The 22,933-nt window shown below is 31.7% G+C and overlaps 4 protein-coding genes across 4 annotated transcripts; 2 read left to right on the forward strand and 2 right to left on the reverse strand.

Annotated features, from left to right (window-relative positions):
- Window positions 1–256: 256 nt before the first annotated feature.
- On the reverse strand, window positions 257–2,384 carry LOC106346047 (auxin-responsive protein IAA18). Its single transcript, XM_048781788.1, has 5 exons — window positions 1,709–2,384; window positions 1,106–1,407; window positions 883–1,015; window positions 740–807; window positions 257–505 (listed from the first exon to the last, which is right to left on the reverse strand). The coding sequence occupies exons 1-5, from the start codon at window positions 1,930–1,932 to the stop codon at window positions 471–473; spliced, it is 762 nt and encodes a 253-aa protein (XP_048637745.1). The 5' UTR covers window positions 1,933–2,384; the 3' UTR covers window positions 257–470.
- A 6,482-nt stretch (window positions 2,385–8,866) lies between these two features.
- On the reverse strand, window positions 8,867–9,732 carry LOC106349655 (glycine-rich protein 23-like). The gene has a single exon (XM_013789636.3). The coding sequence runs from the start codon at window positions 9,571–9,573 to the stop codon at window positions 8,989–8,991; it is 585 nt and encodes a 194-aa protein (XP_013645090.2). The 5' UTR covers window positions 9,574–9,732; the 3' UTR covers window positions 8,867–8,988.
- A 2,698-nt stretch (window positions 9,733–12,430) lies between these two features.
- LOC106346036 (lysM domain receptor-like kinase 3) lies at window positions 12,431–15,826 on the forward strand. The gene is made up of 9 exons (XM_048781789.1): window positions 12,431–13,193; window positions 13,635–13,712; window positions 13,811–14,259; window positions 14,334–14,423; window positions 14,502–14,607; window positions 14,686–14,935; window positions 15,023–15,170; window positions 15,248–15,355; window positions 15,437–15,826. The coding sequence occupies exons 1-9, from the start codon at window positions 12,611–12,613 to the stop codon at window positions 15,599–15,601; spliced, it is 1,977 nt and encodes a 658-aa protein (XP_048637746.1). The 5' UTR covers window positions 12,431–12,610; the 3' UTR covers window positions 15,602–15,826.
- An 834-nt stretch (window positions 15,827–16,660) lies between these two features.
- Window positions 16,661–22,776, forward strand: LOC111198851 (probable LRR receptor-like serine/threonine-protein kinase At1g51860). Its single transcript, XM_048781790.1, has 11 exons — window positions 16,661–17,182; window positions 17,273–17,849; window positions 20,027–20,508; window positions 20,834–21,140; window positions 21,271–21,342; window positions 21,424–21,507; window positions 21,610–21,737; window positions 21,832–22,061; window positions 22,137–22,263; window positions 22,337–22,402; window positions 22,490–22,776. The coding sequence occupies exons 1-11, from the start codon at window positions 17,101–17,103 to the stop codon at window positions 22,684–22,686; spliced, it is 2,352 nt and encodes a 783-aa protein (XP_048637747.1). The 5' UTR covers window positions 16,661–17,100; the 3' UTR covers window positions 22,687–22,776.
- Window positions 22,777–22,933: the final 157 nt, after the last annotated feature.

A 22,933-nucleotide genomic window follows, 5' to 3' on the forward strand; every position in this document is an offset into this window, starting at 1 on the left:
TTATACCCTTTCTCTCTCGTAGTTTCATTACAATAGCCCGAGTGTAGAGTTAATGAAGCTAAAAGAGCTTTTGCAGAGAAGAAAGATTGTTTATTTTCCTCTTTCCAAAATATTTTAAAAAGAACTTTAGGGAGCTACAATATTCAATAAAATTGCTGCTCTTTAAGTGTTCATTAAGTGCGACTAATCATGGTCGAAAGCTTTAGACAAAAGAGACCATAATGACTAAAACGTAGTGTATCTGTAATATACTCAATAACCAAAATCATACTTTTCATTTGTCTGGTTTTGAATTCCAACAAAACTCATCTATGAAATTCTCAAAAGAAGATGTAACACACCAGAATGTACATCAGACTTGAATCAGAAACACATTTCAAATACCACAAAACTCATCAGAGTTAAGAAAAAAGGCAAAAGCAAAAAAAAGATAACATCTCTACTTCTTTAAGCTGTGAAAGTTTATTTCATCATCTTCTCATCTTCTCTTGCTTGCCATTTCCATCTACAAAATTTAGATAAAAAATATGAGAATTTGTATTCCCTACACACAACATTTATCCTATTTGCACTCAATATCTTATTTCTCTCCAATTTTCTTCCCCCCATCATTACTATTTTCCCCTAATTCTATGGTATCTCAATTTGTTTAGTATATTGAGCTAATTTGCTCAAAATATTTAACTTCACATAAAGCGTCATAGGCAAAAATGATTTCAAATCTGAAAATTAAACTTACATGTTAATGCTGAGGAAATCTCAGAGGTTTTGATCACACGCAGCCTTTTCACCAAAGATACAAACATACTGACAAACAAAGATGCTTTAGTTTTAGATTGATCAAAGCTGAATATTATTCAGAAAAGGTCAAAAAATTCTTACTGCCATGGGACATCTCCTACAAGCATCTTGTCTCCTTCATTGTCCTCATATGTAAGAGTATATTCTCCATTCCCATCCAACAGTCCAGTGATTGGTTTCTCTTCTTCTCCAAATGATGATGATTCTCTTTGAGCTAATAACATCAGACAACAAGCATTAGTCACAAAAGAGCTAATGAACCTTATCTTGAACATTTTTTACCACAGTATAAAGGTAAATATACCTGCAAGAAGTCCTCTAAAGAGCTTGTCGACAGTGAAAGACAACTGTTCATAGCTGTTATGCGCACTGAGGTCAACTTTACGACCAATGGGAACACCGTGCATGTTGATCTTCACGAACAAGCCTCCTTGCCTCTTTGCTCCCATTGGCTTCTCTCGGGCATTATCATCATCACACTTCTGGTTCTTGAGGACAACACCGTTGGAGGTAGATTCATTTCCAAGCTTTGAAGAGCTTCCATTTGTCAAGTTCTTCCTGAATGATCTAACCGGAGGCCAACCCACCACTGGACCAGGAGCAGTTCTTTAAACACAAGACATAAAAAAAAAAAAATGTTAATAATCACTCAGAAACAGAACTAAATAAATCTGAAAAACTAACAAAAAATAAAAAAGTTGGAAAAAAACAAAGAAAGGCAGTAAAGGACTGAAACATGCACATGTGTGAAAGTAAAAAAAAATTGAGATCCAATAATAAGCAGACATGAAGAAGAAGATGGGACCATTAATATTGGTTGGTTTCAAGTGAATATCATCATGTCAAAACGTTACAAAACAGATAAAAACAAAAAGGTGAGGTAAAAAAAAATGTGAGGATTTAAAACCTTTTCTGAGATGTGGTTTTGTTGGTGGTGGAAGGAGAAGAGAAGTGGTTGGGAGCGAGAGAGAGGATAGATTTGTCTTTTGGTTCTTTCTTGATGTGTCGTATCATCGATGAACCAGCTTCGTCTTCGCCAGGGGGACCAAGCTTTAGCTCGAGTTTCTTCTCTTCGGAGTTGTAAACAGAGGCTTTGTCATCGCGAAACCAGTTTCTTGAATAACCCTCCATTAGATTTTTTGCTGTTCTTTGACCGAAAGAAAGAAGAAAGAGATTCCGACAGGGAATGAATTGTCTGTCTGAAAGTCGACAACTTGTTCACGCAACAGAAACTCTCATAAAACAGAGGAAAGAGGGAGGAAGGGAGATGAAATGGTGTGAGAAGCTAGAGAGGTGGAGTAGTGGGTCTTTTATACAAAATGAAAGCATCGCTTTTTCAAAAAAAAAAAAAAAGAGTAAAAATGTAAACTTTATGGTGGGTTCTGAAAAGGGGGGAGATTTTTGGGAATTACAGCGAAAAGAGGAACAGAAGAAAGTCAGATTAATACGGAAGGAGAGACTGTGATTTAACCAGAGGGAAAGCAAAAGGAATCATCAAACCAGAACATTACTAATAAATTGTAAACCAAGAATTATTATTTTTTAAATGTATTGGTGTCAAACACACGCAATCCTCTCTATATCTCTCTTTAAAGAACCGTAGGGTAGTAGTAGTTTTAAGTGGAGAAAGCAAAGCGTGCTGCTTTGTTTCATCCCCCATTGGCCTCTCCTTTTTTCACCCTCTCTTCTTTCTACATTTTACATAATATTTCCTTTTTTGTAACTGTTTAAAAATACATTTTGACAAAAAAAAAAAGGTTAGAAATACTACATTTTAAGAGAGAAAGAAAAAGGTAAAATAGAGTTCGATTATTTACTAAAAGACACTAATTAATTATGTAAGTAATCTTATGTCAGTGGACAGTGGGTCAAATGGTAATTTAGTAAGGGCAAGCATGAATTCTTTTTGATATTGCTGCGGCGTGGGATCAGTCTTACAGAAAATAATAATTTTGAATTACTAAAATTTTCAATGTCAATAAAATATCGATTTGCAACTAATCATCGCGTTTTAGAAATGAAAATTGGAGATGTTCTTCCAAGTCTTGCACATGCTTCATATTTGGTACAATTTACTAATTTAGGCATTTTATTTTTATACACGAAACCTTTATTCTCTATATCTCAACATTGTTGGTTTTAGTTGTTTAGTTATTAGTTATTACCTTTGTTATGAAGTTGTTTCCCATTTTCTTAAACTTTATATCTAACATTACTGATTTACCAAACTCAAGTGATACAAGGAATATTTTGTCAGCTTATAGTTTAGAGGATAGAATTTAATTATATTTTCCACGAAAATATTAGTGCAATACTATTTTTCATCGTATTAGGACATCTCCATCATTACTCTATTTTTTTTTTTTAAAGTGGAGTAAAAGTGAATATGAAGTAAGAAATGTTTCAATCCAATTTCATATTTCACTTCATAATAAAATTTACTCCATAAATGGAATAATCTATTTTTTTGTTCATCACTCTATTACGAAGTGAAAAATGGAGTAAGGTTGAATCAATTTTACTTCATTTTCACTTTTACTCTATGTTGGAGGAAAAAATAGAGTTACACATTGGAAATGCTCTTAGATCATTCTGCTATTTCTGTTACATCAAAAACGTAATTCGCATTTATTGAGTTTATCATATTAATCCGACGACTAATAAGATATCAGTCGCTTTCTTACTCATCACACGGATGACACAAAACAATATCAATAAATAAATATTCGATTTTAGATTCGAGTTTGTCAGTGTTTTGACATGAAATAACACAAGAATTATTGTGTTGCGTTAACTAAGAACAAATTCAACGGTTAGGCTTTAGGTTTTAAGGGAATGAGAACTGTGATGATTCTCCCACGTGTAAGGTTATGCCGTACCAAAATTCGCTCGTGAGAGTTTCGGTCAAGCAAGGAAGGGTAATTTGGGAATTTAGATCAACTGGATTATCACTTCACTGGCCATTTCTTTGTCTCCTTATTACCCAACTCTTTCACAAGCAGACAAAAGACTGACGGACAATCTTTTTTTTTCTGTTTTGGTAATCTGACTCTGAATTTAAACTGACAGACAATCTTAATTACGGGTCCTTAATCTCTCTCTGTTTTTCTCTTAATCATTCATGGTTTAAACAATAATTTTGTTTTATATTTTACTCGCTTCTATTATTCTATTATTTACAAAAACAACATTTACGAAGAAAAATACTTTTTAACCATACGTTTTGGTAAAAACACAAAATCAATGTGAGAGTTGCATAGGGACAAAATCACCGACACTGTTCTTCTAGCAGTTTGGAATCTCAAGTTGCGTTTGTGTTTCATCATACAGCAACCACAGTGTTTGGTAGATCGCGCGTTTAAATTTTGTAATGATTCTCTTCTTTCTTCGTGGCAAGATAGTCTGAGTAGACAGAGACGAGAGAGATAGAAAGAGACCGAATCTCTGACTTTGACAGTACTTTCTTCTCTCTATCTGGACGGTAGACAAAAGTTGTACAGTTTCGATTTATACATCTCCTCCTGATAAGGTTTTATTTAAATCACAACCGTACAAACTTCAAATAACACCACAGGCAACGGCTACGATTAATAAAGAAGATAGCCGACTCCAAAAAGAAAAGGAAAATAAATAAAACAAATCGTGAAGTAAATGTCAAATCAAAGTTAAAGCAATAGTAGTGGTAATTGGTAAATGATACTCTTGAACAGATATGCGTCATCAGATAAGGCTCCACTTCCAAAAATGATTTAACCTGATTTTGCAACGTGATAACTGATAATTGTTTGTGTTGATTCTTTTGTGTGACACTTTACGATTACTTATCTGGCTTGCTTTTTTGAATACAATCCCTATTGTTGATAATGCCAAGTAAATTTGATTTACTTATGGTTTGGTCGGTGTCACTTATTGCTGGTATTCGGTTGGTTAGTGGCACGTTGGTTCAATCTGGTTGAATAAACTTACATTCTCTTTAAAACCAGTTCAAACTCAAGCATCTAATGTGTATTCTACATTTCTACTTCTGTGAATGGTTGTTGATGTTTCTTTTACTCGATGCCTACAATATTCTTCTTGTTAGGACACTATAGTTTATCGCAAACTACTTTTAAAACTCCTTAATTATATAAAGGTGAGTACTTTACTATTAATCTAACCAAAAGGTGGCGGTCACAAAGTTCTCAACCACAACTCTTATAAAAGTGAAAAAGCTTCTTTTGTTTTCTCCAATATCATCGAGATGATATAGTGCACCCCAAAGGAATAAGTTAGCTATGTTTAAAAGTTTCGGCTGATGGTCCATGGACTCATAAAATTAAAAGTGGCCCAATAACTAATCAAAGCCATTGAAAATGTATTATTGTAGAACTGGACCATTCCATAAAATCCGCATACATACACTGGCAAGATTGATACAGAAAAGTGACGTTAAATTTAATCGTGAATTTGTTATTTTTGGGTTATAAACTTATAATCTTTGTGGGGGCACAAAGAAAATGAATTAGTTAATGATTGTTTTTATTTTACGGTTTAGAAAAGTTAGAATCGATTCTGGACTGACTGATAGAAGACTGTGTTCTTAACTCTTGAGAGATTTGTAGTTGAGTTGCTGAAGTTTTTCATCTGAGCTTTAGAATTCATACATTGTGAGTTCAAATTCGTTATTTCTTCGTGTTATTGATGATGTTTTCTAACATTTACTTTATTTGTTCTTGTGTTTTATAATTTTTTTAAAAAAATGTCGAATAAAATTGTAGAAAATGTTAGCCAATATGTAGATTAAGCTGATGTATATAACATGTGTAATTTAAGCATATATGTAAAATATCACTATCATTATCAAGGTCCACAATGTGATCTGGGAAGTCTGGTGGGACAGAACCAAACTGTCTTTTATTCCGTAACAGCTCATTGTTCTCTGTACTTTCTTTTAACTGATCCTCGATAAAATACTTTTTTTTTTAATTTTGCTTTATCTTAGTTAGTATATAGTATTACTTTTTTTTTTTTTCCGTCAATAGGTTTTAATATTAAAGGAAACGGGCCAAACCCAGAAACAGATTACATGAAAGCCCAAAATACATAACCAAAGAAACAGGGCCCATCGACTCATACTACAGACCTATCCACTACACGGGCCAAAGGCCCAAACCATCAACGGTTGGACGACGACCGACGCGAAACGTCAAGGAGGCTGAACGCCGGACACGTGGATGCATCTCACCCATCAGAACTGCAGGCGTCACATCCGCCTCGACTTGGCCGTCTCCGCCTCGACTCACCACCGGAATCACCTCACCACAAACAATCTTCAGTCGGAGCTCGAAACCGAAGAGCCTCCACCGAACCCATCTACTTTTTCCACTCTATCTACCCGTCGGAGAGCATCATCGCTCCTCGAGAGCTCCTCCGACAAGGCGACAGCTTGAAAGCTTCACCCCTAGAGCGACAAACAAGAAACCAGTCGATCCCAAATCGAAACCCAGAACTAAAGAACCATGACTAACAAAAACCTAAAGCCGGCGGCGAGAAGCTGAGGAAGCCTTCACACCCCGGGGACTTGAGCCGACGACGGTGAAGCTAAAGACACTTCCACCTCGCGGTAACAAAACCGGCGACGACGGATCTGTGGAAGCTTCCATCTCCCGGGAACGAGATCCATACTACGCGCGTCCTCACCGCACCATCACCTCCAAACCAAACCGCGTCTTCACTCCAAGATCCGACACACCACGGGTGATGATGAAACCAGAGCTCAGACAAGGCGATCGCTGAAGGAGAGGAGGATCGGACAAAACCAGACAAATTGAACTGAAAGACGACGAGCTCCGGCGCCGGCACTCGCGCTTACGCGCCGACCGGACACCGAAGCTCCAAGATCTACTTTCTCTCTCTCTTTCTCAACGTGTTCGGTTTTAATGTATATAGTATTACTTTACCTAATCATCTTTCCTAATCTTATATTTTGGTACTATATTTCTTCAAAATAAATAAAGCAAAAATGTTCAAAACTTTTGCTTAATTAGTCCATTTCTATATGTTAACGAATTTAAATAAACTATTCATATCACCAAATCATCACATTTCTGCAGATAGTAGTCATTTTCTACCATATAGCATTTTCCATGTTATCTGTTTTTTTTTTTACTTTTACCAACGTAACAATATACTTCTTCCATTTCAAATTAAGTGTGAGATTAAAAAAAATTGTGTAATAAACTAATATATTTTTATTTAATGTTGATTAACTAAATAAAAATGTTTAAATAAAACTTAACAAGTCCTCCAAATTGAGTCAACTCACATACAAAAAACAATCAACTCAAATATTTTTTTTTTAATTTTGCTTTATCATAGTTAGTATATAGTATTACTTTACCTAATCAACTCAAATTAACATTTAATTCAAATTTAGTTTTTTTCTTTATGCTATATTTTATATTTTTAAAATGACTATAAATTATTAAACTATTAAAAAGTCTCATGTTAAAAAATTATGATCAATGGCTTAACATTTTATTATAACAAGATACACATGATCTTAAAACTATATGAGTAAAACTTCTCATTTAAAAGATATTTAAAATAATATATATAGTAAACTATATATCATATAAAATACATAAATATTTTAATTAAAAAAAATTGTAATGAAATTTCAAAACATTTATGAATTAGGAACTTATTACAAGTCCCAAAATTTTTTGTTATCAATGATTTTAAAATTTTGTTACAAAAAAATACGAATGATCATAAAAGAGAAATTAGTTGTCAAAAAAGAAGAAGATAAATTGTCAAAAATATCACATTCATAATACCACTTTTCATGTTTACACTAACCACTATTACCCTTACTTTCAAAGAGTGAAAAGACATTTATGACCCAAAGGTTAATTAATTTAGACTTAGAGTTTAGTGTTGGAGGTGGAGTAGAGTTTTTGGATGTGAAATTTAAGATTTTAATAAATATTTTAAAAATACTTTAAAATACTTAAAAAAAAAGTTTCAAAAAGAATTTTTGATTTTCAAAAAGAATTTTTGAAAAAAAAAGAATTTTTGAAAAAAAAATTCAAAAAAAAATTATAAAAAATTTGAATTTGAAAAAGTATAATTCGAAAACATAATTTTTTTATTTTTGTTTATTTAAATAATTATTTATTATACATATAAAGAATATGAGTATAAAAATCTTTTGCCACTTAATGACGAAAATATTTTTCAAAATGTCTCATTAGTGGTGTTAAACATGAATAATGGTACCAATAAAGTGGTAAACATGAAAATTTCCCATCATAAAACCATATGATTATAAAGTCTCATTTAATAGATAGCCATATTACTATATATCTATGTCAATATCATTTAAATTTAATTATATATAAAATAGATAAATGTGATTGTTTTAGATTTACTTACCATAAAATTTTAGTAACTAAACAAGAGTGATTTATTTAATTTATGTGTTTGCACAAATTTGATTATATACTTAATAGTTAATGGTTCCACAATTATTCACTATATATTTATTATTTGTTATTACATAGTATGTAAAATAAAAGAGTGTAAAATAAGTAAAAGTATATAAAGTAAAAGTATACAAAGACGCGTATAAGTGGTTATTATTCAACATGTAAATATTTGTTAATTATTATTAAATGCAAAAATATGTATAATAGAGCACTTAATATTTATAACCACGAAATATAACTGTCTTTATAAATTCACTCCACACTAGATGTGGGTTATCATCTAGTATAATATTATAGAGGAATTAGCTCTCATGATAATAAAGTCGCTTACCTATATAATGTGTTAGAGCATCTATAATGTATAACTCCATTTTTTCCTTCAAAATAGAGTAAAAGTAAAAATGGAGTAAAATTGCTCCAACCTTACTTTATTTTCCACTCCATAATAGAGTGATGGACAAACAAAAAATAGATTACTCCATAAATGAAGTAAATTTCATTATGGAGTGAGATATGAAGTTAGGTTGGAACATTTTTTACTGCATATTCACTTTTACTCTATTTTAGAGAAAAAAATGGAGCTAGGATGAAGATATCCTTAATTAACATTTTACCTACTTACCAGTGGCCCAATCAATCTCAGACCAAACTAGACCTGATGTCAAACATTGACCTCACATATTTTGATTTAAACGGCCAACAAATACTCAAGACCCTTCTAAACCAATAATAAACTGACTAAAACCAATAAACTCAACCAACATACAACACACACTCCCCCTCGAATATTCCGGCTGCTGCTTGAACGGTGAGATCCACCAGTACCACGATCACCAGTTTGCATCGGAATCGGAATTAGAGGTCCAATGCCTCCTTTTCCCGTGCTTCCGCCGCGGCCGCCAGGCAATCCTCCACCGCCGCCACCGCCGCCAGGCAATCCTCCACCACTGCCAGGCAATCCTCCACCGCCACGCCAGCCACGCCATCCTGCACCGCCTCCTATTCCGGTGCCACCGCTGCCGCCACGCCAGCCACGCCATCCTCCACCGCTTCCTATTCCGATGCCGCCGCCACGCCAACCAAGCAAGCGATGCCATCCTCCACCACCTTCGTTTTTTATAACTACAACTAATTCTTGATTCTTTCTTTCAAAACCAACAACATCTGGTTTTGTGGCTCTGAGATGAAGACTCTTGTAGTACGTATCAATAGAGGAAGGCTTTGAATTAACGGAAGGAAAATTGTGCTGAAGATGAAAGATTAAGAGAATGTATAAAACCAACGATGTTTTTCTTAAATCCATTTTCGTTTCGTTTCTGTATCTCCTAACTTTCTTGACTGATATGCAATGTATTTATATACAATTCTGTTTGGATTCTTAACTTGCATAAAAAAAAACACGTCACTGGTGGTTGCATGTTCCGAAGTATGGTTATAAAGAAACTGCTCTGGAGATATTTTATTTATTCATATATCCTATTTTTTATTGAATCATTATCTTTATTTAATTAATATATAATAAAATTTTAAGCGACATCTAAGCAAAAAAAGTAAATAATATCTATATAAGATTTTTTTGACTAAAATATATATTAAAGATTTTGAGATGATCTTAGCCTCTCTAAATTAGTATATGGCATTTTTCCTTGGTCAACTTTCTTAAATAGTCTTTTTTTAGCTTTTGTTTCCTAAACAGTTTTTAAAAGTCAAAATGACTTTATTTAGAAGTGTAATAACAGTGATTTCTTCATTTATATTTTTACTTAAATATTTATTCAATATATAAAATATAATATATTTTGAAAGTATAATACTGAATTTAAACATTTACACTGAAATATTAAAATTTTGATTTATATTGTAGAAGAGATTATTGTTTATTAATTATTTTTAATATCATGATATATATATATATATATATATATATATTAAATAAAAAATTTCCAATAAGAATCAGAGAAACTCGCTATAATATTAGTTATTAAAATAATAAACTAAATATAAGAAAAAAATGCAATTATGATATTATATGTAGATATTGTTAATATCTATTTATGAATTAAATTTCCTGAATACTATGATAGTATATATATTAAAATATATTTTTAAAAATAATAGTATATATATATATATATCATAAAATAGGTTAATTTTTATTCATTTCTTTTTATTATCATGATATATGTGTGTATATATATATATAGTAAAATAAAATTTTGGTTGGTTAGATATTTGTATTGGCCGTACACTATTTAAAGTAGTAATAAAATGTTGTTAAAAAAATTTGATTGCTTTGATTTATTTACCAAAAACATGATTGTAAATAAACAAAAGGTATTGGTTTTGATTTATGCGTCTACTCTAATGTATATACTTTTATGCATACAAATTATTTTTTAATATATCTGGTTTCTAATATGTTATTTGATCTTGACAGTTCAAGAAATAAAAATTTTTATATCAAAGAGATTTTTAATATTGAAAGCACTATATATATATATGTTATTTCATTCAAATTAAATAATTAGTTTTGATTTTTATTCCTAAAAGGTTTTTAATAAAATGTCATGACAAGATTCTAATAACCGTCTTTTTATTTTGTTTGAAAAATGAGAGATTTGATACTCCGTCTAATATTTGTTTCTCCATAATACCTTATCTAAGTATTATAATTGTAAGAACAAGAGATTTGAACTATTTATTATAAGTTTTCTAGTTTATCATTTAATAAATCAAACAATAAGTAACATAATTTACATATACTAGAATGATACATTATTAAATATATTTTTTATTGGTATACGCTTAAGTAACTAAACCTTAAAAGCGTAGATTAATAAAATAAATAATTTTGAAAAAAAAAGAATTTGTTTGCAGTCAATGCTATTAAATGCGGCGACTTTAGGTTGCATGAAAGCTTCGTCAGACGTCCGCTTCCCGTTTCGGAACCGGAAATCCGTGGAAGCTTTCGAAATCTCGGTTCTAATATGTTTCCGAAAACACTTCTTTAACAACATGTTGAAAGCTTACGGTTCCGTTAAGGAATCACGTTTCCATTTTAAAAACTCAGTGTCATGAATAAGTATAAAAAAATTATATTTTTATTTTATATTAAACTAAAATTAATAGTATTAAAATAATGGAAATAGAAAATATGCAAATATCAAAACTACAACTATAAATTATCTTTGTGCATAATAATTTTTAAAAAAGATAGCGCATATTTATTCAAATATGTTGTGACAGATATTTATGAACTATTAAAAATAATTAGTTTGATAATATTTTTTATAAGCTTAATCTGTTAGTATTTTTATAATTAAAATATAAAATCAACTAAATGGAAAATTATTAAAAATGAATAAGTAATTTTTTTTTTATTTTGAATCATATATTTTTAGTCATAATTTTGTAAAATAATTTTTATGTTTATCTGTCATATATATATATTTATATTTGGATATACGCTTCCAACACGTATCCGCTTCTTAGTTTCTTAAAAAAAATCTCAATTCTATGCTTGCATATGATTCTGTTTCCGTGTACTCTTTTTTGTTTTCATGTGACATTAATATAAAATTCTATTTACAAAATAATATACTGTCTTTTACACAAACAAAAAGTATTTTTAAGTATTAGTATACCATAATATATAAGAATTTAAACATTACTAACAAAATCTGTTGTAATCTTTTTTTTTAAAACAATAACTACACCAAAGACGGTTCCATGAGATATTTTACACTCCAATATACAGTATTTTCTATTTTTAATTATGTGGTAATATAAATAAACCAATTAATATTCAATGTCATAAATTATAATATATCAGATATTGTTATCTCTAGTTTAAAAAAAAACATATATTGATGTGGCTCTTTGGATCATGACTCTGCTTAGTTTTATTTAGCCTTTTGTTGTAAGAAAAAAAAACATATGTTAAATCTTGAAAGCATCTGCCTTTATAAAATATAGAAAGTTTTTGGCTTTTTACTAAACAAATAAATTATAAATTATATTAACACTTGAAATTAAACTGTAGCTAAATAATCCTCATTCCTCAGGTCCGGACAAAAGTTATATAAATCCAACATAAGTTATGTGGTTGTAGGTACTAAACAAACACCGAACCTAATTAAATACACTAAAAATATCTAATCACTTTACAAAAGTTCCTGCAGAGAGACTGTGAGCTTCACTCTTCTCCCATGACTGAGATTTCAAACTTCTTTCTCGCATCTCCATTAACAAAACCAATCCAAACCCATCTCGATTCACCCTTCAATCTCACCAAATCAACAATCTTTCTCCTTAATCCCTAAGAAAAATCACACCTTTCGATGACTCTCGCAACTTCCACTTTCTGGGTTCTTTCCTTCTTCACCTTATGGAATCTCTCCTCCTCGGAGCCAATGAACTGCTCCGACACTTCCCGTCTCTGCACTTCCTTCCTCGCTTTCAAACCAAACCAAAACCAAACCTTCTCCATAATCCAAAGCATGTTCGACGCTTTACCCTCCGACATAACCGCCGATGCAGCCTCCGGTGACGTCTACGTTCGAAAGAACTGTTCTTGTCTCACCACGACTCCTCATCAGTACGCAACGAACACGACATTCACGATCAGACAGAACCGGAGCTCCGTCTCCGATGCTGTCGTCTCTGATTACTCTGGTCTCGCGTTTCCACTCAACAGCACCAGAGAGGCTCGTCCCGGGGCGGTTGTGTCTGTGCAGCTTCTCTGTGGCTGCTCGAGTGGTCTCTGGAACTACCTTATGAGCTACGTGACGGTGAAGGGAGACAGTGTTCAGTCTCTCTCGAGCCGGTTTGGTGTTAGTATGGATCGAATCGAGGAAGTTAATGGAATCTCGAGTCCTGATAATATCACTACTGGAGATCTCATTTACATACCGCTTGATTCCGGTAAAGAATCTTCAGTTTTTAGGACATTATTAGGGTTTTAAGACAAAACTGTTTGATGATCTTGATCTTGTTCTGTTGTAAAGAATTTCCAATTTTTAGGACATTAGGGGTTTAAGACAAAACAATTTGATGATCTATTGATCTTGTTGTGTTTTTAAAAAATCTTAATTTTTAAGGACATTAGGGTTTTAAGACGAATGATCTTGATCGTGTTATGTTGTAAAGAATCTACAAATTTAGGGTTTTAAGACAAAACAGTTTGATGATCTTGATCTTCTTGTGTTGTAAGGAATCTTCAATTTTGAGGACATTAAGGTTTTAACACAAAACAATTTGATGATCTTGATCTTGTTGTGTAGTAAAGAATATTCAATTTTTTAGGACATTGGGGTTTTAAGACAAAACAGTTTGATGATCTTTGATCTTTTCGTGTTGTTTAAGTACCTGGAGTGCCTTATGAGACAAAGAAGATTAACCCTCCTGCTCCTTCTCCTGCGTTAACCAACATCAACATCTCAGGTTTTGATTTTAATGTTTTTTATTCTAAATCTCAAGTTACTATTTTTAGTATCATCATACTCACATTCATATATATTTTTTTCCAAATTTGGAAAAAGCTGCTGACCAGGTGAATCACACATCAAAGGATGGTGGTCATGTGCCTTATATATGGATTGTTGGTGGTCTTACAGTTGTGCTTGCACTTCTCGTCATATGTATACTTGTATGCATCTGTTTGAGGTCATCTAGTTGCAGCTCCAATGATGAAGATAGTGGTGGTGGAAACAACTTCCAAATCCTTAGGAAGTCCGGTTTCTTTTGCGGTTCTGGTCGGTATAACTGCTGCAGATCCGGGGATTTCAGACAAACTAACGGTGAAACAACTCAGAGCCATCATCAAGTTGTTGCTATTCCTAAAGGTATTATTGATGGAGTGTTTGAGATAGAGAAGCCTACTGTGTTCACTTATGAAGAGATCCGCGTGGCTACTGATGGGTTTGCTGATTCTAATCTTCTTGGTCATGGGAACTATGGTTCAGTATACTTTGGTCTACTTAGAGAACAGGTTTGTCCCTTTAGGTCACATCTTCATATGCCGAGTTCTGAGTTGTTGTAATATGTGACTAAACTTTATCACAGGAAGTTGCTGTGAAAAGGATGACAGCTACAAAAACTAAAGAGTTTGCAGCAGAGATGAAAGTTCTTTGCAAAGTTCATCATTCAAATCTGGTAAATCCTCCTTGTGTTTTGTGTAAAATCTTCTTTATGAGATTGTGACTTTTGGGTTTGGTTTTATTCTTTCAAAAGGTAGAGTTGATTGGTTACGCTGCAACCAGTGATGAGCTTTTCGTAGTTTATGAATATGTGCAAAAGGGAATGTTGAAAAACCATTTGCATGATCCTCAGAGCAAAGGTAAAGAAAACAAATACCAAGAAGATGTAAGGAGAAGATAATGATGATAATTGATATGTTTCTTTATGTTTCTTGAAGGCAATACTCCACTGTCTTGGATAATGAGGAATCAGATTGCACTTGACGCAGCAAGAGGCTTGGAGTATATTCATGAACATACTAAAACTCATTATGTTCATAGAGATATCAAGACAAGCAATATCTTGCTGGATGAGGCATTCAGGGCTAAGATATCTGATTTTGGGCTTGCGAAGCTCGTTGAGAAAACTGGAGAGAGTGAAGTTTCTGTGACCAAAGTTGTTGGTACATATGGTTATCTTGCGCCAGAGTAAGCATTTGGAAAAAAAAAACCTGAAGCTACATCTAGTTTTCATTCAAGAATAATTTAGTGACTCTTCTGTCTTTTCCTCTGTAGATATCTAAGTGATGGTCGTGCCACATCGAAAAGCGATGTCTATGCCTTTGGTGTTGTTCTTTTCGAGATTATTTCTGGAAGAGAAGCTGTTATAAGAACAGAGGCAATGGGAACTAAGAATCCAGAAAGACGTCCATTGGCATCTACTGTAAGTGCTTGGAGTTTTACACATTACAGTTCTTTGATGCAACATTCATTCCCAAAGCCTTTCTTTCTCTGTTGCAGATGTTAGCGGCTCTTAAGAACTCACCAGACTCTATGAACATGACGAGTTTGAAGGAGTTTGTAGATCCCAACATGGTGGATTTGTACCCGCATGACTGTTTATTCAAGGTAAAACTAAGAAGTATATGCTTAGTAGTTGGAACAAATGTAGTAAACCATATTGTGAAGAATGATTGTTTTTGTGGACAGATTGCTATGTTGGCGAAGCAATGCGTAGATGATGATCCGATTCTAAGGCCAAACATGAAGCAAGTGGTTATATCGCTTTCGCAGATACTCTTGTCTTCCATTGAATGGGAAGCAACTCTTGCTGGAAACAGCCAAGTCTTTAGTGGTCTTGTCCAAGGAAGATAAAAAGAAAAACATTGAAAGCCTTAAGAGTTAAAAGACCCTTTATTAGAGTATTCACCACGGCCTAGAAACTTAGTTTGTATAGAGACAAGTCTCTTATGTCCTTCTCTTTTCCTGTCTCGTTATGATTATTCTTTTGGAGAATCAATCAGTGAAGACATGTACGAGTTTATATGCTTGATGTGTTGCAATTGTAGTAACAATACTACATCACTTAGTGTATGAATGGAGACAGCTTTTTTGTAGATGCGGGGCATTATTATAGTGGGAAAATAATAAATTTAAAACAAATATACAATGACATAGCTGAGTTCATAATATTAATATTAATAAAAAATAGAAATTATAAGAAAAATTGACATTTTATTCTATATCCAAATGAAATGAAACTAATCTCTATATATAGATCATTAAAATGTTAAATTTTAGTTTAATTTTTACATTTTTAAAAGTGTTTTACTATAAAATGTTTCTAAATTAATTAAGTTTAAATTATTGGATGAAAATAATAAAGAACAAAAACTATATAACCAATAATAATAGAAGGTGTGTAAGAATGAAGCCCAATTTACTTGTTCTAACTAGTTGAAAAGATGGAATCCACGTATAATTTTTTTCAATTCAACACATATCTTACATTAGTTTAAGTTGTTGAATAATTAGCCCATTGTTAGTAGTCTTATAACTCCTATATGCGAGATAGTGTTTAAAAAATAGTGACACAGTCTCTAACTCTTATACCATATGTACCATAAGAATTAGTTATTTGATTATATATGTTTATTTAGTTTGAGTAAACTTTTGTCTTGTTTTTTTATAGTTGACGCATGAAATACTGACAAAAGTATAATTCTAAGAACTTTTAAATGTAAAAATATATGATAGATGAAAAATATGTGATTTCAATACGTTTTTTTAATGGTAAAATAATACTAATTTATAAAAATTCGTTAGTATATGAACGACTATGAAATCAATAACTATTATCACATGCACCACCCCATGTCTTTTGATTCTAGACCAAGAAGAAAATCCTATGAGAAACAGAAGTTTCAATTGCTCAATAAAAGATGAGTCTATTATGTTGGGTCAAAATGAAAGAAAAAGAAAGAAAAAAGAATCCAAAATAGACCAAAAATTTATGTTATAGATATCAATATAAGTATATTACTATACATCAATATAAATAGGGGATTTCTAACTATGCAGGGCCTCAAGCTTCCAAAATTGACTCAATTCATTCTAAATGTTTCATTGACTTTAATTATTCAAAACAACAGTCAACATTATGATATGTAAAAACAAGTCAAGATATGTATGACCATCAAATTATGGAAATGTGGACTTTTTAAAATATATTAAATTATTGATTATTTTCCAAATAATGTAAAATTTGGATTGGCTCCCCTTTTGTTTGAATAGTTTCTGACTTTGTGAAAGACAGCTTGGGATTAATTTAATCTACATGTAAAGATTTGCAAACAATTATAGAAAAAGACAAAATGAAATCTCTCAGTGGGTTTTTGTTTTTCTTGATAATAGCTTTTGCCATTCTTCAATCAGTCCAAGGTCAAAATCAATCAGGTTCTTACTCTATGTTTGTAAAAATCATGATGCTTCTGACATAACTGTTTTAAATATCCGTCTCTTTGATTATATTATTTTCATAAACAGGATTTATCAGCTTGGCTTGTGGATTAATCCCTAAGAGTGCAACCTATACGGAGAAGACAACGAATATATCATACATATCAGACGCGAACTTTATTGAAAGTGGAATCATCGGGAGGATCGATGATTCATACAAGACACTGTTTCAACAACAGACTTGGACCTTAAGAAGCTTCCCTGAAGGTCAGAGAAACTGTTACACTTTCAACCTTAAAGAGAACAGTAAATATCTGATCAGAGGAACTTTTGTGTACGGAAATTATGACGGTCTTAATCAGATTCCTGAGTTTGATCTTCACGTTGGTCCTAATAAATGGACTTCTGTTACACTTAAAGGAGTAGCAAATGCTTCGATCTACGAGATCATCCATGTTGTAGCACATGACCGGCTTCAAGTTTGTCTAATCAAAACCGGAAACACGACACCGTTTATATCGTCCTTGGAACTTCGTCCGTTGAGCAACAATACCTACCAGTGTTTCAAAAAAGAAAAAAAGAACAACAATACGTACCTAACTCAAAGTGGATCCCTGATGTCGTTCGCTAGAATTTACTTTCCGCAGACTCCATCTTTCCTCAGGTAAATAATCTTGTTACATAGAAAACATCATTTTTACTAAGTAATTTCATATATATTAAAAATAATAATTAATTAAAAAAATACTTTTTTCTAAAGTATTGAGTATTTTTTAAAACTTATTTTTCTCAGTATAAGAACAAAATACATATACATATACATTTTTAATTTGTATTTATGTTTAGTCTATCAATTTTATTTTTATTTTGTAATTTTATAAAATTTAAATTAGAGAAAATAAATATAATTTAATTTGTATTGTTTTTATGATTATTTTTATTTTAATATATATATATATATATTTAAATGTATATATTTTAGGTTTTGTTTATTTTAGTTAATACAAATCAAAATGATAAACTGATTTATTAATTAACTTAATAAAGTATGGATTTTTTTTTGTAACACTAATAAAGTATGGATTATATTTACATTTAAGTGATATGAAGTAATCTATTATTAACTTTATAAGTCGCTGCTATTCATTCAACGAATATATTTTATGGTCATTATACATGAATAAATTTAATAATTTGTTGATTTTATTAGTTGCTTTCATACAGATTAATGAATTAAATTATAATTCAAACAATTTAGTTAAAAACACGTTTACAATAAATTTTATAAAATAAATAAATATTTACATAGTTTTTTATATTTTGAAATTATAAGCTAATGTGAAAATTTTATATATTATAATTATGTTATTAGTTTAATTTTTGTATTAATGGTGATACATAGAAATTATCGTTAAATATTTTTTTAAGAATTTTATCAAAACTGGAGAATTTTATAAATGAAATTTGATTTGTCATAATAAAAAGTAAAATATGTCATACTTTTCATTAATCCATGTTATCTTTTTGTTAAGAATAAATGTGGTAGTGACACAAACAATTTCAAAAATCACCTCATAAACAATGTTTAGGAAATGTTATATACATGTTATATATATTAAACGTATTAACCGAAAAAACCATCCTTAACGTTTCTGTAGAAATTCTACTCGGGCAGTTATCATTATTCCATCGTTTTTTCTATTTTTCTGTTCAAGCATTCAAACTCATATGCAAATTATAAACTTATTTAAACAAATGTGGAAATTGTGTTATTCTTTAAATCAAAATTTTCAAAGACCGACTTCGGGTCTATTAAAAGTTATGGGACATTGGGACTAAAGTTAGGAGCTGCGGGTAGAAAAAAACTTGGGTTCACCCCCAGTGATGAATTCTTTAATTCACCTCACTCTTCTATACCAATTAAAATGTCACATAAGATTAATAAAAAAAGTAAATAAAATTATAAAAAAAGGAAAACAGATGAGAAAAAAAAAGACGTCGCCTTTTAACAAGAAGAGAACGTGATCTTTGACTCATCTTTTAGGTTTTCAGCTTCACATCAATTCCCAATTCACATATGAAGAAGATAACTTGATCTTTGATTACTAATCCTACGACATATTGGTATATCTCATCATCAATTCCCAATATATCATCATGAAATAAATCCTAAACTAAACCCTTAGATTCTGAATTCAAACTAGACTCTAAATCCAAATTTACAATTAAATTTAGGGTCTAGAGTTTAGCTTACGGTTTGAGTTTAGGGTCTAAGATTTGGATTTAGGGTATAGGATTTGGGTTTAGTGTCTAGAGTTTGGGTTTACAACTTAGAGTATATGGTTTGGGTTTACGGTTTGGGTTTAGGGTCTAGGACTTGGGTTTAGGGTATAGAGTTTAGGTTTATAGTCTAGTTTTTGGGTTTAGGGTATATAATTTAGGTTTAGGGTCTAGGATTAGAGTTTAGGGTCTAGGGTTTTGGTTTAGAAGTTCGGATTTGGGTTTAGAATTTAGAGTATATGGTTTAGAATTTAAGATTTAGGGTTTAGCTGAAATCGTTAACGTCGTTAAAATTAGTGTTTTTATTTTTTGTACCTATTTTTTATTTAATTTAATGATTTTTAATTAATAATCTATGTGTCAATTTGATTGGTGTTAAAGAGTGAAGTGAATTTAAAGGTTCACCTTATGGGGTGAATCTAAGTTCTGTCCCTGCGGGTAATATAAAACCTGGATTTTTTTTCATATTTATAAGAGTATAAAATAACTTGTAAACTTTATTTGCTTATATTGCTTTGATTTAACAAAATGAAGCATCTTTGTCACTCTCTCTCTCTCTAGGTATTATGAAGACGTCCATGACAGAGTTTGGGTTCCATATATAACTAACGAAACCGTGTCGTTAATTACTAATCTTACAATCGATACAAGTATTGGTTCTTACAATGTGCCTCAACATGTGGCAAACTCCGCAATTTTTCCTGCAAATGCTTCTCATCCTCTCAACATATGGTGGGATATTGGCGACACCAATGCACACTCATATATATACATGCATTTCGCAGAAATTCAGAATCTTGGCTCTAATGAGATCAGAGAATTCAACATTAGTTACAACGGTGGTGAAGTTTGGGAAAGTTTCTTTAGACCTCACAAACTCAAGATCACAACTATCTTTAGTCCAACAGCTTTGAGTTCTCCAGATGGGAAATTCAATTTCACTTTTACAATGACTGAAAGGTCTACTCTTCCTCCACTTATCAATGCCCTTGAGGTCTATACAGATGTGGAAAATTTGCTGCTCGAGACACACCAAGATGAAGGTAAGTTTTATTTTAGAAAAATACATTCGATTTACCAATTCTGTTTTTTTGTTTCTAGTTTTTGGAGGGTTATTGATTTGTTGAAGTACTTTCAAAGTATTCGACATGAATTTATTTGAGTTCACATTCAAAATTCATATAGGTTTCCAAATAACCATCATGCATCTAAGATTTCTGTAATTGTACTAGTTCAAATTCACTATTTGAATTGTTTTAAATATGAACGGAGACAACATATTATAGATCATTTTCGCAAGAGAACATATTTCGCAATAGTAAATGGAATTAACAAACTCCTAACTTGTTTGGTTCTTTTGTGTATCAGTTTCTGCGATGATGAACATCAAGAAAACATATGGATTAATGAATAAAAATATAAGCTGGCAAGGGGATCCATGTTCTCCTAAAATTTATCGATGGAAAGGCGTGAAGTGCCTTTATCTGAACTCTGATCAACCTCGCATCGTATCCTTGTATGTCTTTTATTTCGTTCGTTTATATTTCATAAGCTTTTTTTTTGTTTCGGAGTTTCTCACAGATTCTAACTCTTTAAACATTAGGAAGTTGGCAGCGAGTGATTTGAACGGTGCCATAACACCTGACATAGCTGGCCTAACACAACTGAGAGAACTGTGAGCATCTGAAACTATTAAAACACAAATAAACTTGTTTATTTGATATATTAACTCTTTTTTCTTTTTCTTTTTGAATTTCATTGTATATATATTAACTTTTCAAAAGCTTTTTCCCTACAATGAACAGAGATTTATCAAAGAATGATTTATCGGGAGAGCTTCCAGATTTTCTTGCTGATATGAAGTTGTTGACGTTCATGTGAGTTTCTGTTATTGAACTCTTGCTTGATTTGTTTATTTTTATTTTTGAAAGATTTATTATTATTTTTCTCATTCGCAGAAACATAAAGGGAAACCCTAAGCTGAATCTCACAATTCCAGATTCTCTTCAACAAAAGATAGATGACAAAGTTTTAATACTACTGTAAGATGTTTTTTCACAACTTCTTTCTTCGTGTTTAAAAGGTATTTTAAATTTCCCTACTATAACCTTCTTTTTGGGTTCATTTCCCATTAATGATTGTAGTATAGATGAAAAACTGGGTAGAAAGTTTCCTTTGGTTGCTGTGACGGTATCGGTGGTGGCTGGTGTGATCACTTTACTAGCTATCTTTACCATATGTTTCATTGTCGCAAGGAAAAAACGTAGTGAAGGTATATTTATGGGATCAGGTCTTAACACAAGTAAAATAGAGTATGATTTTTTTTATAGTTAAATAATTTCATTTTGTTTTTACCATTATATCAGTCCCTAGTAATATTAATAGTGAGACGAGATCAACCAATCAATCAATCAGAACAAAGGAACGAATATTCACGTATTCTGAGATACTAAAGATGACGAATAACTTTGAGAGAGTTCTTGGTAAAGGAGGCTATGGAAGAGTGTATTATGGAAACTTAAATGGTACTCAAGTAGCCGTGAAAATGCTCTTTCATACAACAGCTGCTCACGACTATAATCATTTCAAAGCAGAGGTAAATTTAAATAAGAAATATATAGAGCAATCAGTCTATTGTTATTAAGATTCTAATCGTTTTTATTTTTCTTAGGTTGAATTTCTTTCAAGAGTTCACCATAGAAATTTGGTGGGACTTGTGGGTTACTGTGATGATGGTGACAACTTGGCTTTGATTTATCAGTACATGGCCAATGGAAATTTAAAGGAGAATATGTCAGGTAAACATTTTCTATTAAAGAGTTTCCCATTTGGTGGGGTTCATATAGTAAAAACAAGTGAAATTTGGTACAGGAAAAAGCGGTGGACATGTTCTAACTTGGGAGAACAGACTGCTAATAGCGATGGAAGCTGCACAGGGTGATGAAACAAAAATGTCTTTGCTATTCTGATTTTTAAAATCTAATATAATTAACTGACATAGATAGCAACAATTAATTGTAACAGGATTGGAGTATCTACACAATGGAAGTGTACCTCCCATGGTCCATAGAGATGTGAAATCTACTAACATATTGTTGAATGAGCTGTTTGAAGCGAAGCTAGCTGATTTTGGGCTTTCTAGATCTTGCCCGGTGGATGGTGAAACTTCTGAATCAACAGTAGTAGTTGCAGGAACACCTGGTTACTTAGATCCTGAGTAAGTAACAAAAAAAAAATTATTGAGCAATTCTCTCGAATAGCTCTTTTTAAGTTTTTGTCACAAAATAGTCTTCAAGAAAGAAAATGATCAAAATAATCTTTTTTTTTTATTTTGAATATTTTAATATTTATTTTTTATTTTTTAAAATTTGAAATCCTGTCCCCAAAACCCTATCAGTTAATTATTTAATGAATTCTGGTTTTGGTAATGGTATTAATTACAGTTTATTCCAGTGGCATGCCATTGTA

Source organism: Brassica napus, chromosome A6 (assembly GCF_020379485.1).
Source record: "Brassica napus cultivar Da-Ae chromosome A6, Da-Ae, whole genome shotgun sequence".
NCBI lineage: Eukaryota > Viridiplantae > Streptophyta > Magnoliopsida > Brassicales > Brassicaceae > Brassica > Brassica napus.

What these genes read in the sequence shown, in the direction of transcription:
- LOC106346047 (XM_048781788.1), bottom strand. Translation starts at nt 1,932, where the DNA reads ATGGAGGGTTATTCAAGAAACTGGTTTCGCGATGACAAAGCCTCTGTT. An exon ending in AAAACCACATCTCAGAAAAG is followed by an intron (nt 1,408 to 1,708) that starts GTTTTAAATCCT and finishes TTGTGTTTAAAG; the next exon opens with AACTGCTCCTGGTCCAGTGG. An exon ending in GATTTCCTCAGCATTAACAT is followed by an intron (nt 506 to 739) that starts GTAAGTTTAATT and finishes TAAATTTTGTAG; the next exon opens with ATGGAAATGGCAAGCAAGAG.
- LOC106349655 (XM_013789636.3), bottom strand. Translation starts at nt 9,573, where the DNA reads ATGGATTTAAGAAAAACATCGTTGGTTTTATACATTCTCTTAATCTTT.
- LOC106346036 (XM_048781789.1), top strand. Translation starts at nt 12,611, where the DNA reads ATGACTCTCGCAACTTCCACTTTCTGGGTTCTTTCCTTCTTCACCTTA. An exon ending in GCATGATCCTCAGAGCAAAG is followed by an intron (nt 14,608 to 14,685) that starts GTAAAGAAAACA and finishes TGTTTCTTGAAG; the next exon opens with GCAATACTCCACTGTCTTGG. An exon ending in GACGTCCATTGGCATCTACT is followed by an intron (nt 15,171 to 15,247) that starts GTAAGTGCTTGG and finishes TCTCTGTTGCAG; the next exon opens with ATGTTAGCGGCTCTTAAGAA.
- LOC111198851 (XM_048781790.1), top strand. Translation starts at nt 17,101, where the DNA reads ATGAAATCTCTCAGTGGGTTTTTGTTTTTCTTGATAATAGCTTTTGCC. An exon ending in ATGAAGTTGTTGACGTTCAT is followed by an intron (nt 21,343 to 21,423) that starts GTGAGTTTCTGT and finishes TCTCATTCGCAG; the next exon opens with AAACATAAAGGGAAACCCTA. An exon ending in AGCGATGGAAGCTGCACAGG is followed by an intron (nt 22,403 to 22,489) that starts GTGATGAAACAA and finishes TAATTGTAACAG; the next exon opens with GATTGGAGTATCTACACAAT.